The sequence below is a fragment of the Wallemia ichthyophaga genome, assembly GCF_000400465.1.
Source record: "Wallemia ichthyophaga EXF-994 unplaced genomic scaffold scaffold11, whole genome shotgun sequence".
Classification (NCBI taxonomy): domain Eukaryota; kingdom Fungi; phylum Basidiomycota; class Wallemiomycetes; order Wallemiales; family Wallemiaceae; genus Wallemia; species Wallemia ichthyophaga.
In genome coordinates this window covers 264,551-281,125 of record NW_008806284.1, presented here as the reverse complement: position 1 = coordinate 281,125, position 16,575 = coordinate 264,551, and the positions used below count along the sequence as shown (strand labels likewise).

General features: G+C 43.5%; 6 protein-coding genes and 1 non-coding gene across 7 annotated transcripts; 2 read left to right on the top strand and 5 right to left on the bottom strand.

Moving 5' to 3' along the window:
* Positions 1-46: 46 nt before the first annotated feature.
* On the bottom strand, positions 47-1,809 carry J056_000779 (uncharacterized protein; the record flags this gene model as incomplete). Its single annotated transcript, XM_009270407.1, has 2 exons — positions 47-1,699; positions 1,747-1,809. 2 exons carry the CDS (start codon positions 1,807-1,809, stop codon positions 47-49), a joined length of 1,716 nt encoding a protein of 571 aa, XP_009268682.1.
* Positions 1,810-2,005: 196 nt separating this feature from the next.
* J056_004882 lies at positions 2,006-2,077 on the bottom strand. Its single transcript has one exon. It is a non-coding gene; the product is annotated as a tRNA-Asp (tRNA).
* Positions 2,078-6,103: 4,026 nt separating this feature from the next.
* Positions 6,104-7,282, bottom strand: J056_000778 (Tyrosinase; the record flags this gene model as incomplete). The annotated part of the gene is made up of 2 exons (XM_009270406.1): positions 6,104-6,753; positions 6,802-7,282. 2 exons carry the CDS (start codon positions 7,280-7,282, stop codon positions 6,104-6,106), a joined length of 1,131 nt encoding a protein of 376 aa, XP_009268681.1.
* Positions 7,283-7,683: 401 nt separating this feature from the next.
* On the bottom strand, positions 7,684-11,743 carry J056_000777 (putative serine/threonine-protein kinase; the record flags this gene model as incomplete). The annotated part of the gene is made up of 6 exons (XM_009270405.1): positions 7,684-9,252; positions 9,298-9,966; positions 10,013-10,101; positions 10,430-11,175; positions 11,226-11,320; positions 11,372-11,743. The coding sequence occupies 6 exons, from the start codon at positions 11,741-11,743 to the stop codon at positions 7,684-7,686; spliced, it is 3,540 nt and encodes a 1,179-aa protein (XP_009268680.1).
* A 76-nt stretch (positions 11,744-11,819) lies between these two features.
* Positions 11,820-13,119, top strand: J056_000776 (Altered inheritance of mitochondria protein 32; the record flags this gene model as incomplete). The annotated part of the gene is made up of 3 exons (XM_009270404.1): positions 11,820-12,009; positions 12,059-12,969; positions 13,015-13,119. The coding sequence occupies 3 exons, from the start codon at positions 11,820-11,822 to the stop codon at positions 13,117-13,119; spliced, it is 1,206 nt and encodes a 401-aa protein (XP_009268679.1).
* A 124-nt stretch (positions 13,120-13,243) lies between these two features.
* J056_000775 (golgi family apparatus membrane protein TVP38) lies at positions 13,244-14,142 on the bottom strand (the record flags this gene model as incomplete). Its single annotated transcript, XM_009270403.1, has 2 exons — positions 13,244-13,735; positions 13,789-14,142. The coding sequence occupies 2 exons, from the start codon at positions 14,140-14,142 to the stop codon at positions 13,244-13,246; spliced, it is 846 nt and encodes a 281-aa protein (XP_009268678.1).
* A 435-nt stretch (positions 14,143-14,577) lies between these two features.
* Positions 14,578-16,478, top strand: J056_000774 (uncharacterized protein; the record flags this gene model as incomplete). The annotated part of the gene is made up of 2 exons (XM_009270402.1): positions 14,578-14,873; positions 14,924-16,478. 2 exons carry the CDS (start codon positions 14,578-14,580, stop codon positions 16,476-16,478), a joined length of 1,851 nt encoding a protein of 616 aa, XP_009268677.1.
* Between the last annotated feature and the right edge of the window lie 97 nt (positions 16,479-16,575).

The window sequence follows — 16,575 nt, the reverse complement described above, 5'->3', positions numbered from 1 at the left end:
AAGTAAATTAAATTATTTTTCTCATAGAATACAACACTTTTTACTTTTATCTCTCTTTATACGGTCGCTGGTTGAGACACGTTATATCCGGCAGGTCTTCATCGAGGTCGTCGTCATCTGCCCAGCTTACCTGGCTGGCGAGTGATGTTTTGTGTTTTAGCAAGGGGTTTTGATGGGGGTGGTGTGGCGCTGCTAGTTTAGCAGGCTGAATAGGTTGAGTAGGTGGTGCAGGTTGAGTAGTCTGTGCAAAAGGTGCACGTGTAGGAATAAATGCAGATGCAGGATTATTCCGACGCATAGACTTGGGTGCTCTCGGTGCGCTACGAGGTTCCTGCTGCGTTCTTTGCCCTCTCGTCACTGGTACAAGTGCACCTCTTCCTTCTGTCTCCACTGCCATCTCATCCGATGCATACTTGCTTGCTCTTGCTCCAATCTCTCCGGTTGTTTGTACACTGTTTGCTTGTGATATTCGGCTTGATTGTGGTTGTGGGTGTGGCTTAGTCTGGGATTGTCGGCGCGGGGTCTGCATATGAGCATGCTGGGTATGTTGAGTACGTTTATTGCGCTGAATATGTTGAGGTTGTACGTTCCTCTCCTTCGATGTATCCACTCCACTTACTCCACCTTCAGATAGCGTCGCAGCACGCAATCGGAGCAGCAACTCGTTTACGGATCCCTGTCTAGCATGTCCTTTGGTGTATGCATTGTGTGCATTGTGGGCATTATCATTATTATCGTTGCTATTATCATTATCGTCCTTTTCAACCTTGCCATGCCCATTTATCACACCCACACCTCTCGGTCCAGAAGGCGGAAGCTTAAGCGGGACTGATGGGGTACTCTTAGACGTGCTCTCGTGTACAGTCGATGGAGAAGTAAGTGTAGGTGTGACTGATGCCCATCGAGACGAACTGCTATCTATGCTTGTCGTGCTACCTTCCTTTTCACTAGAATTACCACCACCACAATTCAGTTTGCTCGATCTATTCAAAGACAGCCTTCTTGGTTTTACGTTGTTCTGGTTGTTCGCGTCGCTGCGCTGCACCAAGTGAGGCGAAAGTGGTCTGTCGCTGGTATGGCCGTTCGACGTCGCGCTCGACGCCGTCACCCGGTTCGGGGCTGGAGACACGTTAGTTTGAGAGTCTGTGTGCCGTGAGGGCTGTGGGGATTGTGTGTCGGTGTGCTGCGCGTGCTTCTCCCCGCTCTCGCGGACATTCTTACTCAACCGATTGATAAGAGCAGGCTGCTTGCTCTCCTTACTCAACTTATTCTCCACAACCGCGCTATCCATCCCAGCCCACCGCGATGCCCCGCTAGCTTTAGCTGGTGCTGATGCTGCTACGGTTGCTTGCACCGGCTTCACTTGCTTCTCCAGCCTCTCACGCTTCTGCTTCCCGTTAGGGTGTGCGTTGAATTGACTGGTCGGGGCTTTACATGCGCTGGTGGCAGTGAAAAAGTGCGGATCAGGCTGTGGCCTCACAACGCCTGGATTGAGCTGCGAAAGTTTATTCCAACTACAATAACGACCTGTAGGTTTAAACGTACTACCGTCTACGCGTCGTTGGGTCTCAAATTCGATTAAATCGCCTTGAATCCTGAATGGTGGGAGGTGTGACAGCTGTTTCTCTATATCGCTCGATGACAGCTGCTTCGTCCACACATGGGATAAGAAAGCGTGTGATCCAAAGTAATCTGTGAACTGATTGCCTGTTAGATCGCTGTACACGTATCCACGCCCACACACACCTCCACATACTCGTCGTTATTCTCCCGCGTTGAAATTGATAAGAATGTGTGAATTGATGACATCTCTTTTATTTTAATCCCACTCAATCTCCCTTATCTCTATTTTCTATCGATGATGGCTGTTCGCTATAAAGGCTTTATCCTGCGCGTCACCTCTATCCTAAACCTACCATTTACTATTACATCAAAACTTCTGCAATTCCCTCTAATTTAATTTCATTGAAATGACGCTTTGCAAAAGAAGCGTCAAAAAAAAATTCTCCCTGTCTGGGAGTTGAACCCAGCTCTCCCGCGTGACAAGCGGGCGTACTAACCGATATACTAACAAGGATTGTGAACAAATTGACCTTTGTGAGGTTAAAGTCCACACAAAAAGCAAGGCGCTGAGATTAATAAAAGAATTCAGTCTGAAATGTATCAAAAGAAAAAGTAGTCGTTTAAATAGTTTAGAATTCTAGGTTTTATTCCCATTGTTTCGTTATCTTCATTGTCCTCGTGCATAATCATGCATACATAATCTTCATTGTTCTTTATTCTCATTGTTCTCATAGCGACCATGATGTCATGTTACCTGTTCCTGCATCTTGCCCGCTGTATTACCTAAGAAGGTAGGGGCACATCCTCATAAGGATTGATAATGATTTAAATTATTGAAGTTATATCAAATGAGGCATAGTTTAAGCACATATTTACGGTTTTGCCACATATTTTGCTTCCTTCACAGCCAGTAGTCTTTATTCATAGCGACAGTCAGGTGGTTCTTTAGGCGATCGTTCAATTGCAAACAACATAGACAGGTCAATATTTGATGAAATAAGTCCTTGACAAAAAATAAAACTCTCTACGAATTCTTCAAAAACCAGCTCAGTATCCACACACGCGCCTCCAGTAGCTCCACGTAGCTGCCTCCCAATTTACGGCACTCGTGCCAAGAACCGCTTCCCTTTGAGTCACTACAATCTTCAGCTTTCAATGCACAAGAAGTATAGATAGGCGAAGATAATCAATCGTTTTAACGCTTTTGACTATATATTATGATTTCTATCTATCTATCTATCTAACTTGCAACATTTTTGCATTTTTATATGCCACTTTGGTTCTCTCAAAAATAACAGCAATCGTCAGCACAGATTCGGACTGGCTGACAAGATGCATTATTAGTCATTTTCTATGTTTAAGCAAACAGTACGCATTTCACAGATTGAAAAAAAAGTAATATGCCTTTTGTACACATTTCACCCTTTCGATAGCGTATTAATAGTGTAAGCACGTAGAACAGGTGCTTGAAGGTGAAGAAGTTTGAATATTTTTAAATTTGTTCTGATTTTCTTACTTGAAATATTTATTATGTTATCGCAATCCCGTGTATTCCTATTGTCTTGGCTATCGAAGCGCTTTCATAACACTTGAGCCTTATATCGTACCTTCAATATGTCTAGCAGAATGTTTCAAATGCTGTAGCGCCGCGCAGAAAGACAAGTTTCAGGCTGTTGATGTGAGTCGTCGATCTTTTAAAGGTGTATCATGGGTAGCTGTTGGTCATTTTTCCTAGTCCGATTCTTCACGATGCGATATAATGCTCCAACAAAAGCGAAACCTCCTATTAAATGTCTTATCTTCACGTCCCCATAAGTTTTCAAATCGAAGGAAAGGATATTCTTTTTAAAGTAAATGACTATAACTGAGAAGGCATAACGGGCAATGAAGAAAGAAGTTACGAATATAGTACTCTTTGTCCTCCCTATTATCTTCATCTTCCCTCACGTACTTCCTAACTATGCTGTCGACTAGTTTAGCTCTGATTGACCATTTTCCACTGAAAACCATTTGTAATAGCATAAAAGCAACGTGATTGTGTGAAAGACTGCCGCGAATAAGAAGACGCTCAACATGTTTTTTTGGCTGTACGTCGTCATAGCTTCCTAACAAGCTTGTAGGAGCTTAAGAGAAACCATCTATAACTTCTAGCATTATATCAAGCGATTTTGGCGTGCTTTGACGCTCCGTGGCGGTGGTCAACAGGAAAGATACATTGAGATGGCAGAACGATGTAATCCTGATATAGAGAGATTCCCTTAGCTATGAGATAGATGCAAGGATTGCATTCACAACCTTTAAAGCTCGAGTCAGTTAAAAAATCGACCAATTGAGTCCGTGATGACGTTTGTTAATTGAGGTCAGGTGGTGGGTAACTTTAGTTTTGAGACAATTTTTTGATAAAATTATGAGCCATTTTTCCACCTCCTCACACACTCCCACAAATCCAACTTCATGTGTGCGAGCCTGTGTAAGTCCTTCGTCAAATCTGAACGAGTTTGTTAAATGTATTAGTTGTTTAACAAGCTGAAAAGCAGTGTCTAACATCTCTTTTAAGGTATTTGTGCCGATTTCGGCATTCTTGGCACAATGTGAATGAGTGGAGCTCTCAAGCCTTCCAGGAACGCTATCTAGATTGAAATCTTTGGCTTTCAACAGCATTAAATCATTTGATATATCAAAAAATAAAGCTCCCAATACGATCCAGGTAAGACACGAGTTTGAATCCACTGAGACTTACATACCGTTTGGAGTATTTGAAACCATTAAGTCACAAACCTCATTAAACCGTTCAATTGATCCAATATACAAATCTAGCTAACGAAAAATGTTTATTTGAATACTTCAGACCTTTGATACAGCAAAGCGACTATTTGGCGACCTCGTGTAATCCTTAAAATAGTAGGATGTGATACCGCACAGAACATAACTACTGATTTTGGTCATCCAGTGTATACTAGGTGATTATGCTCGATCTTGAATATCTCTAAATGACCGACGGAAAAAAGGTTCGACAATTAACCTGATCTAGATCAGTTCCTGCAAGAACACAATATGACAGGCTATTTTCAAGAGAACGGAACACTTAGTAATAACCAAGAGAATAATGATTCCGATGATGATTCCAATGCATCAACTCGCAAACCTCGAATAATGCTACTTCTGCTCGGCCTGATGACAGGAACTTTGGCTTTTGCTGCATATGAGTTTAGTTGAGTAAATATGAAAATAGTCAATGATACCTTCTTGTCTAAGACTAAATAATTGTCTGGAGCAGTGTAGCGCTCTGCAATGGTAAAACTAGTTTGGTGTGTCTTAGGTAGACTAATTTGGAACACAAAAACATAAAGTTCTATTATACCGGTCTCTAAATTTCCAACGCACATTCAAACATCCCTTCATCCCCATTATCTTAATCTTTAAAATGCATTTGGTCGACCTAAACCCACGGTTTCAGAGTTTGGTTAACCCCCTCTTTCCTTTGCCTAATCGCTTCTGATGAGTTTGAAGTGAGGCAAAATGGCAATATTCTTTCCTGGTGCCGGGTTTGAGTCCTGTAGAGACCACGCAACGTAGAACTTTTTTTTTTTTTTTTGCGTTTACAGGGCCGAATACTTGATACATTTGAGCACTTGCGGTCTATATAAGTAGGAATTTTTTCCATTGACTAAGCGCATAAGTTTATCCAACCCAATCCTACAGCGTGCTCTAGAGCAATTTCGAGTCATTGCTTCCGGCCAGCATGCTGGGCGCTCAATTTGAGCACCAGGGATCCAAATCTGGCATTATCATATTTCTCTTACCCAGAGCTACCTATCAAGCTCTTTCTTTAGAGATTAACAAAAGTCGTAAATCACCATCTGAGATGAAATAGGTGGTAGAGGAGAATTCCGATTTGGCGGATTTTGGGCAAATGAAGGTGTTTAGGTCAGTTTTAGAGCTCTTGAGATTTCAAGAGCATAATTACCTGGATAAATAGTTTAAATTGGTCAGTTTAAAACTTGTATGAGCTCATCTTCTACTAAATTGGCTTTTTGCAGGGTGAGCTGAGCGGAATAAATTACATTCAAAGTTTCAAACTACTATGCTCCACCTCAATTGCTAGACTGAGTATTCAAAGTGCTATGATATCTCTCAAACTAACCCTGACGTCATCAGTGGTGTACAGCCGCTTCACAGGTTGTTTGGCTTTTTAGGTATCGCAACGAGAGAATCATTGGTTTGTACCTATTCAGATGCTATCAAAATCATCAGCAGGGCTCATTGATTTTTTCCACTCGCTATTTCATTCATTTGGAAACGCAGACTCAAATCAGGGTTAAACAAAGAAGGTGAGACAAAGTAATAATTGTACATTTGAGTAAAAGATTGAGTTTATATATTGGAAAGTAATAGAAGTGTTCGTAGTGATTGGGGATTAAAAAACTAGACACCTCTCCGAATGAAGTGTGGTCGCGTATGAAACAGCCAATGAAAATTTTCTACTAATGAAATCTAAAGAAGCGTCCCGCTAAAAATGAAGCCAGCTAAAACAACTCATTCACGCCTCCCTGTAGTCCTTGTCTGCGTACACATAGCAGTATGCCTTCCTATAGTCCATCGCATGGTGTACGGGTACAGGATCGGTGAGGTAGCCAAATCTCATGGTGTCGTTGAGAGTAGCCTTGCCGACACCGCTCTCTGTGGTATAGTTGTGGTATGTCCAGCCACCGAATGCGTACATGTTGTCTTCGAGGCTCTGGTCCTGCCACTGAGCCCAGACCCTGTCGACGTTAGCGTGGTGCAAGAAGAAAAGAGGATCTTGTGGACTACTGTTGGCACCATCATTGGAGCTCTCGGTTGCTGTGAATGATGGGCACCAGTCTGGAGATTCGATGTGAGCGAGTATGCCACCCATGTCACCACCAATCATGCGATGAATACCACCATGCATGCCGGCAAATCCCATCTCGCCTTCCATGCCTGGGATGTCTTTGAGAGGTTCCTGAGGAGGTGCGCCCTCAACGTATCTATGAAAATATTCGTAGACATCAAAGGAGAGCGCCTTCTCTACCTCCGCAGGCTGAATAAAGCGGTCAAGTGGCTGAGGAGCACCTTTAGGGAGGGTCTGGAGGTTGCGCTGGAAGACATGATTGTAAGGAAACTCAATGGTGTGGTTAGCGAGGCCACCGTTAGTGACAGCAAAAGCGTCTGTGTAAAAATGTTAGAAGGGCATACCAGCAGACAAGCTACACCCACTCAATGGTCCTTCCTCTGCTAAAGTACCATTCGTGCCGAGACCGCATTCCGGATCAGCATCAAAGACACTGGAATTGAAGACATCATCGGCATTCCAATCCCACGCCCAAAATGGCATCTCACCCGTATATCCACACTCTTTGAGCTCCTGGTGGTAGGTATAGACGTAGTGCCTGTGCCAAGGAAGGAACTGCGCAACAAAGTGTATAGCCTGGCCTGGGAATTGGTGCGTGTAGTTAATATCCGCGTAGTGCGAGCTGACGTTGGTTTCTTCCACCGTGCTAGGCTTTTGCATCATGCATTGAAGGGCGGATATGTATTCTTTCCTGTGCTGCTTAGACATCTGGCTCCATTCTGGACGCACAGCATAGCCATTAGGGCAATCCTCGGTTGAATGGCTCGATGACCTATTCTGCTTGGTAGGAAATGCTGAAGTGAATGTTGCTGCTGCCGCTGCAGCTAAGATGACACTTGATTTCATATTCAGAGGTGTCGTGTATAAAGAGGATTTCAAACGATTGTATTGAAATGTGCTGTGGTGATTTGATTTATAATTCGTGGATGATCTTATTTGAGAGATATCTTGCGATTATGTGCAGCGGCGAATGTATCCGAGCGCGCTATTTCCCTGAGGGTACCCTGCTTAAAGCCACCACACACACCACAAACAACTGAAACATATATATTCTATCCGCTCTCTTTAATCTCGTTACTCCCTTCAAATACGCGTAGCTGACACCTGTCACCTGTCACAGATCATGATGAAAATTACCGAGAAAAGTAAATAATTCATAAACTAAAAAAAGAACAGAACGAATGTCGTGTATAATCGCAAATAAGCGCATGTGAGCAAAAATCAAAAGATTGGGTATAAAACCACAGCTACCCGACGTCTTCCCTGCCCTTGTCCGCCTGTTCAGAGATATGAGAGAACGGCGGTAGCTTGAAGATTGGATTGATGTGTTGATCAGGTATAGAATGAGAGTGGGAAATATTCAAGTCAGTTTTGTCTATTCTTTCAGCTAAATCGTTTGCCTGCGATGATTGTGATTGTGATTGTTGTGGAGAGTAAAGATGGTGCGAGAGGTGTGGCGAAGATTGTGTCGTCCGTGCTGACAGCTGCGACGGCTGGCGCCGTAAGCCACTCTGCGTAGCATTTGGTCCGGGGTCGCTGTGTTCCGTGGCAAATGATAGTCTACTGAGACTAAGCGAGCTTCTCTGGTCAGCATCGAGGTGAAGCGACGAGTAAGATGACATTGAGTGATCGTCATCCACATTTCGCCGCCTCGCTTTGCTCCGTGCCAATGTGAGGTCTTCCGAAATTTTGAACCCAGTCTCTGAATGTGATCTGCTGCCACTGCGTGAGCGTGACGTGGGTAAGGGCATGGGTGGTGACAAGGGTGAAGACAATCGATCAAGATGCTTGGGTGATCTTGGTAAATGCATGTTGACATTCTGGTTGTGAGTGTTGTGGTTTTGTTTAGTGTGCATCGTGTTTGTTGAATTTGTTATGTTCGTTGTCATATAGGACGGCCTTCTCGACTGAGATGCAGACGAAGATTGTGAAGCTTGCTGCGGATGTACATTCGTGAGAGTGTCGTTAATAACATCTTTCCCATTCGTCTTCTGTTTGGTGAGAACGGCGCGTGCTCGCTCACGGTGGATACTGTGCATCTCCTCGCGTTTTTTCTTCTCCGCTTCCTTGGCTGCCTTCTTGGCGTCTTTGGGGTTAAGTAGATCTGCTACTTGTTGTGTACTGCTCGAATCACCATGGCTGCCAGGGAAAATACCAAGCCATCTTGATGCTTTGTTAGGTTTCTGGTGCATACTGGGATATGTACTAGACTGCACACTTTCAAACGAGGATGACTTGCCATGCGCTTGTGACCTCGATTCATTATTCAAATTAAGGGTGCTATCCAAACTAGCAGCTGATATTGAATTAGGTAAGGCATTTTCACGTGTAGTTGCATTAGATGAGTTCGTATCGTAGCTTGGTTCCTCATCCAAGCTGTATTTGCTATTATTGACATGTAATTGATTACTGTTGTTGGTTGATGAGCTCGCAAACGAGTCGTATCTCTTGTGTGAGGGATCTGAGCAAAATGAAGATTTTCCATGATTCGAAGTAGCTGCACTGCTATGGCTATATGAGGGTGATGCAATTGTTAGCTCAGCAGACAAAGGCGGTAAATTGCTGGGTTGTGGGATGTAAGGTTGGTGTTGAATAAGAAGTGGCGGAGGTGCTTTCCGTTGGTGTTGGTGTCTAATATACTGCGGATGGGTAGCATCGACTCTATTGCATACTTCATTGTAATAGGCCGACTCGAAGCAGCCCATACTGTCTATTCTATTCTTTGGATCAAAACGCAGAAGGTCTTGGATGAGTATGATGAATTGGTGAGGGACTCTTTGTGTATCAAAGTAATTATCGAGTGGCTGAACGGGTAACTGGGATCGGTGTTAGTAACGTGTGTTTAAAAGACGCGCACAAACCTTAGGAAATTGGAAACCAATTGACGAAGCCAACTTCAAACCCTGCTGCCAATCGCCACCCCCAATTGGTTGGTTGGTGTTGGGATGGGCTATGGTATGAGGCGCAGGGCTTCCTAGGATATGACAGATTTTGTAAATCTGATCGATCTCACTCTGACCGGGAAAAAGGGGTTTTAGGTTAACAATTTCAGCTAAAATAGTACCTAAAGCCCAAAGATCAACAGGAGCACCGTAGCCTTTTGAACGAAGAAGAACTTCAGGAGCTCTGTACCAACGAGTACTAACATACTCAGTGTAGGGAGGCTTGCTGTTAGACTCCCTAGCTAAACCAAAATCAGCAAGCTTAACGATGACGGTTACGTCTCTCTCGACGCTATTTGACAGCGAAGGGTAATCTGTCAAACCAGTAGTGGTAATAAGAAGGTTTTCGGGCTTCATATCTCTATGGAAATAGCCCGAGCTGTGTATATGGGCTAAACCGGCGATAGTTTGGCGGAAAAGAGAAGCAACAAGACCTTGAGCAAGTGGTCTTCCACGTCTCGACTTTGTGAGTTGATATAGATTACCTTCCATGGATTCGAAGACAAAGTAGAGCTCCTTTGTGGATGGATGTAAGAAGGCGTCATATAGAGGGATAAGGTTTGGGTGTTGAGGGATAGCGAGTAAAGACTGTAAGTAGGGTGAGCATGGGCGTATATACAAGCATTCTAACCACCTTCAACTCTTTAAGCTTCTCGCATTCGTTCCAGTCTTTAAATGACTTTTTCATGCGCTTGATTGCGACGAGGTGCTTCGACGAGTATTCTGGGCGGTTGTTGTTGCTTTCATGGATTCAATTGTACGCTAAACACTAATATCAGCTACACTCACATTTGCATTTGGGAAATTGGAGCCGCTTCGCCCGTTTTTAGCCTGAGTTTGGGCGATCTCCATCCAACGAGGTAAACCTCAGCAAATGATCCTTCGCCAAGGGGTTTCACGAAATCGTATACGCGTGGATTTTCATTGCGTATCATACTCAATTCATTGGAATTTAAGCCTTTGTTGGTTGTCTGAGTCAAAGAGTACGAGCTAGATGTAATTAAGAATCCATTGTTATTTCAATTTCATAAAATTAATTTATATTATACACTTTCCTCTACATCACTATCATTCTCTAATCTTACGTGCTTTTGATTGCTGACAAAGTTCCTTCTGACGAGATCATTGAGATAGCCGCTGTCTTGACCATTTTCTGTCTTTGAAGCTTGGATTCTTGACCAGCGCGTATGGTTTAATATGTTTATACCATATTTCATTGTTGATGTTACTATTACCGCGAGAAATGCCGTGAATATGTAAAAAGCACTCCAATGCTCTTCGAAATGGTTCATTAAGTTCATTCCAAATATTCCTGTAAAGAATGATCCTAATCCTAAAGCTGCTGTGACTACTGCAAGTTGAATTTCTAGGTGAAGTAGTCGATTTCTTGTTGCAGCCATAACCAAATCAACATGACGACTTGTTGATTGCAAGCGAGTTGTTAATGCAGATACAGCTGAGCAAAGTGTTGATGATTGCTTGAGATATGCTTCTAATAATAATTCCACTTCATCATCCTCACCTTCATTACGTGGTTTTCCAAAATGTTTAGCTGTCAAGTACATTGCAGCCATATCTTCCTCTTCACGTAATACTTCTTCAATCGCCTTGTGCATTCCACGTACCTTTCTGTTAGCTTTGTCAACCGCGGTGGAAAGATCGAGCATATCTAGCAATTGATCATGCTCGATACCTTTTGTTCGTAGTGTTTCGAGAAGAGTATCAGTTGAAAGGGTGAGACTAGCGACGCGCTTTTCCAAAAGACTGAATGAGTGCATAAGGAGTGCCTCTAAAGCGCTTTAATTTCCTTGTTAGTCCATCAAAGTGAGTTGAAAAGAAAGACATACTTGAACTCGAATGGATAAGTGCGTTTAGTGAAATCATTTGTAGACAGTCTATTCTCAAGACTGATAAGGATGGTATGAATTATATCGATTGTTGCCTGCAATTTTTAATTTGTGAGTGAAGAAAGGGTGAAACACTCGGCACGGACCGGATTATGACCAATACCGACATCATTTTCACCTCTAATGATGAGTAAACGATCAGATCGAACGATACCTCTGATACCTTCACCAGTATACACGATACAGCTATCCCTAATGAGAATAGAAGGCTCGTCATCGGTGATTGGGTTATCCAACACTCTCAAGTCTCTATAGGGAATGGCAGCTGATTTACAAACCTGGGTACGGCTTGAGTTTGGTAGCTCTGTTGGCTGCAAAGAAGGCAAGCTGTAGAGTACAAGTTTTAGAGTGCTAGTTTTGCGCGGAGAATCGGCAGAAGAAGTTTGAGGGTAACTTGGTGTAGGTGAAGGCGCAGGAGCGAAAGAGTCTCTAATTTGCTTATTCCTATTAAAATCCATTTTAAGCTTGAAATGGACAAGCCTCCCCTTGAAAATGGCTTGTAGACTGTAAAAGTTCAACCACCAACACACAATCATGTCAGCTTTCTTAAAGAGGACAATTTCTGGAATGGGTGGCGTTAATAAGCCAACGAATAAACCAGCGGACAATAATGCTAATTCACTTTCAACGGTTCATGTACCCGTATCAGATGTTGATTGCCATAGCTGTACAGCTCCATGCGATCAAATCGGTGACTTTGAGGATTTACCCAAGAATTTTGATGGTTTGTGGAGTGCTATTGGGGAGCGCATAGGTCTAATAACATGCTTCAGTCGATCTCACGTCTAATATGCTTGGATCTTACAAACCATTTTCAAAGCAAGTCGTTATTTCGACAGGTAAAACTGATTGGGAGCATGATATAACTGATAATGAGCTCACACTCGCTGGTATGCTTGATCGTACTCAAGATACCTTCAAACTCAAGGATGACCCGGGCTTGATGCAGCGTATCATCGCAAAGAGAACAGCTCAGCAGACCCAGAAGGTTCAGCAATCTACCAACAATACTAGCAAATGTGAAGGTGTATTTGATACACGCACTGACGGTAATGGTACAATTCAGATTTTAAACGGTTCACATATTTCACCCTCTACAAAGAAAGACAGAGAAAGTGCTCTTGTTTTCCCTGACTACGTACTTGCTGAGAATATCTGCGTCAATAGAGAAACCGCCGAGGACTTTTTCAAATCTCATCTTGCAGTAAATCACCTCGTCGCTTCTGAAAAGTCTATACGCACTTACCCACTTCCATACATTGCAACTGTTCTGATATGCTCACACAAATCTAGGGATAAGAAGTGCGCAATCTCTGCTCCAATTATTGAACGTGAAATGATCAAGTGCATTGAAGCTGAAGGTTGGAGTATAGATAAGCGTGGAGACTCAATCTCACTCGATCACAAACCTGTCCAACTGCCTCAAGGGGGATTTTCAATGTCTGCTACGCCATACACCTCCCCTAAAATTAAAATATCCCCCGAAGAAACCGACACTACGAAAGACGTCAATGAAATTTCAGAGAGATTGAGAGATGTGAATGTTGAAGAAGGCAGTACGGTTGGATTGTTCAAAGTAAGTCACGTCGGTGGTCACAAATTTGCTGGAAACGTAATCATTCACTTCCCAACTGGTGCAAGTATTTGTTACGGGAGGGTTTCTGCACGTGAAGTGCCGGCTATAGTGGGTGTGTAGTTATTCGCAAACTCTATTTAACACCCCACACAGGTCCAACAAACGATCAAACACGGAAAAGTCCTACCAGAATTGTTGCGCGGAGGTGGAAACATCAGCAGACGGGATAAAAACAAGTCTTTGAGAGAGTTCAATTAGGCTGACTTGTCATATACACTTAATACCAAATATCAAGCTTAAGAAAGCAAAAAGAGATCACAAATAAGGACATAGACAAAGACATCAGGAATCCAAGTAGAAAATAATGCGAATGCGTTAATATTCACCTCAATTCAGATAATAGACTTTCATTATCAATGTTATACTCTTCATCGACGCTTTGACTGATTTTGTGCATTGTAACCCTATACACATACCATCCTAGCAGGGTGGAGAGGACCATACCTGCGACAATACCAGTAATATCGAGAATCTTGGTGGTGCTATCGAGTTGATTATTTGGGTCAGAAAGGGCAAATACGCGTGAACCGATAAAGACATGGAGGAAAAGGCGTGGTGTACTGAGAATGGTAGCGAAGAAAAACTGAGTGAAGGTGAGTTTATCAGGTGGAAGGAGACTAAAGCCGAGATTGCTGTATACCCAGGGAGGAATAGGGCAGAGTCTGAGGAGAACGACCAAACCAATGCCGCGATCTGTTATCGCGGTGCTTATCGCCTGAAACTTTGTAGAGACAGAGAGAGCTCTCAACTTGCTCCCGAAAAGACGGGTCTTTTGGAGTTGTCTGCTAATTAAGAAGACGGAGCTTGCGCCTGACTGTTTTTAGGGGAGTAAGTGGGTGAGGAATGTGGGTGACGTGTGAGACACACAAGTGAGCCGATTCCAGCAGGGAGAATACCCAAGGGGAAACCATAAACGAAGCCACATACAGATATAAGCATGCCATAGCCAATCATGGGAGGGAAAGAGGCAATGACGAGGGATATAACGAGAATCAGCCAGCCGAAGCTGAGTTGCTGAAGAGAGAGAGCGGTATTTGCAATGTATCCGAATATTTCCTTTGGTCCGTAGTACCAGACAACCAAAGCGAATAACTGATGTACGCCAATAGCGAAACAGAGGAGTAATTTGGAGGAGGTGCTTAGATCTCGATAGTATTTAATGGCTCTATCAAGCAATCTACGCAGATACGCGTATTTATGGGGTAGATTGAGAGATGTCATGAGAGTGAGTGCAGATCATCGGAGATACGCGTAGTAAAGAATAAGTACAAATAATGAATGAAAAGTATTTGTATTTTGATATAAAACCCCAATTACATGACCCTTGTGTTACTGCTTATAGTGATCCGTGCGTGAGTAAGCAAGTGTTTACAAGTTTTTACAATTAATTTGCGGAAATACTTTATAGATGTGGATTTGAAATTATTCAAGTATATCCATAGATTCAAAGCCACCCATAGCCACACAGCCAAGTGGAGGTGCATTGTCTTTGAAATTTAATCAGGTAAATTCAATTAAAACAAAATTAATTCAAGTGATTTACATACACTGGTGGAGTATTTCGCACCGTCCGCTTAAGTCCACCAAGTACCTGTAACTGGACCAAATTGTGTAACTTGCTGAGGATTAGCCTGGCCTTCTCTTGCGTAAACCATCATGACAGAAAATACAGAAAACAGAGATTTCAACGGGGATAATGATAAGCGCTATACAAATGCCAGCGTACTTGATTACTACGCTTACATCGCTGAAACGGGCGATGCCTCTTCTTCGTCTTCTCCATCGAGTAAATACAGTTCTGGTGGTACATTGAACGATGTAGACAAATCGAATAGACAGATATCTGTTATGGAGCGTATGGACAGCAGTGATTATCCTCATTTGAATGTGTACACGAGCGGTGGTGAACAAGGCCCTGTAAAAGTTGGCAGTTATCACGGCGTGGATGTTGAGTGCGTGGCTTCTTCTTCACCATTATCCTATTTCTGAACACATTTGACAGTCACGGCACTAGCATTGGTCATATCCCTTCAGATATTCTCCTTAAGAGAAGAGGCAGTGCGATTAGCCAAATGTCAACTGCTGCTCTAAATGACGCTCATTCAGTCTACTCTCACTCCTCTCGCTCCTCTCGCTCTTCTGACAGCACTATCGACCTCCCCTCACCCACAGACAACTGTGACCCTGTTTCAATCACCCGTGATATGCCCCTTCCTAATGCTTTCTCTTCTAAGGCTACCTATAACGGTGCCTCGTCTACATCTGACCGTGTTATGCGCACCGCAGAGGCTATTAACGCTCTTGCTAGAGCTGCGAGCGGCTTGCAAGTCTGGCTTCGTTGCGTCGGTGGTGAAGGCAGGCCACGCAGCTACAGCCCACCACCTCTCGTATTTCATAGTGAACGCTATAAGCGCGAGAAAAGTCAACAGAGTATTCAATCTGACGCAGGCGAGACAGATGTTATGGAAAATAATGACGAAATCAACCGCCAAGCTACTCAATCACCATCAAATGCTCCAAGTATACACTCAAGTAATGCCCAAACTTCTAATAGTCCTTACATGTCCACTCCAGTCGTCCCTTATCACCAAGAACGTCCCAGCATTCAAGATCGCCAACATAGTTCTGCGTCCTTTGCTACTAACTCAACCTTCCCACTTCGTCCAGGCAGTGATATTAATGTTGCCCACGATCTCACTAAAGCTGTTGCTGGCGATAGCCCGCCTGATAAAATACCTGAGCATCTCCCTTATCCTGGCGCAGCGGCTATGGTAAAAAAAACTGGTAGCACTAGCAGCGCTATCAGCTCACCACGGAGTACAGCTACCGTTAAGGCTAGTCGTGCTGCTGGTTTCTTTGCCAATCTTGGTCGACGGACGAGTGCAAAATCACCACCGAAGAAGCTGCAAATTGGACATCCATCACCTATTAGCAAAGATGCAGACCTACCTTCATCAATTTCATCCATATCACCGCCACTCTACACGACAACGCCCGGGACGACTCCCCCTCGGAGCCCTAATCGCAGCGAAGAGATGGTGGAGCGGGATACACCGGCTACTGGCGTAAGCACGAGTACAGCAAGTACAACTACATCAACACCTACGACTATAAGCGGGAAGGATAATAAGGAGGTGACAGTACCAGCTCGTGGATCTTCACACAAAACCCCTAGACACGTCTCAGCAGCGTCCACATCACATATAAATTTAGATGGCCTTGAGCGCGCACCCACTGGACCACGTGCTAAACCTAGCAAGAGTCGCAACAGTAGTATTTTTAATTTAACTCACGTGCTCAACCCAGAACCATTTCCTGGATTGGCTAATCTCAAGCCGCCTAGTAAATACGAGTTGCGAGCTAGTACACCTGCACCTGTGAGACAATCGAGTAAGAAACCTGCAGAAGAAATGAGCCCGGCTTTCAAAGCAAGTTTGAATAGACTTGAGAACCTTCTCCCCCAGGCGGCGAAAAGTGATCTAAGGAATCATTTGAAGAAGGCTAACGGTGATGAAGTGCGCGCTGTGGGGACGTATATAGAATCGCAACGTTTATAATTTATAATCTACTTATTTTTATAATACACGTGTTACTGTTGTTTTTTTCTTTGTATTTGACTTGTATAAACGGTTTAGTCTACTTTTTTAAGTATTT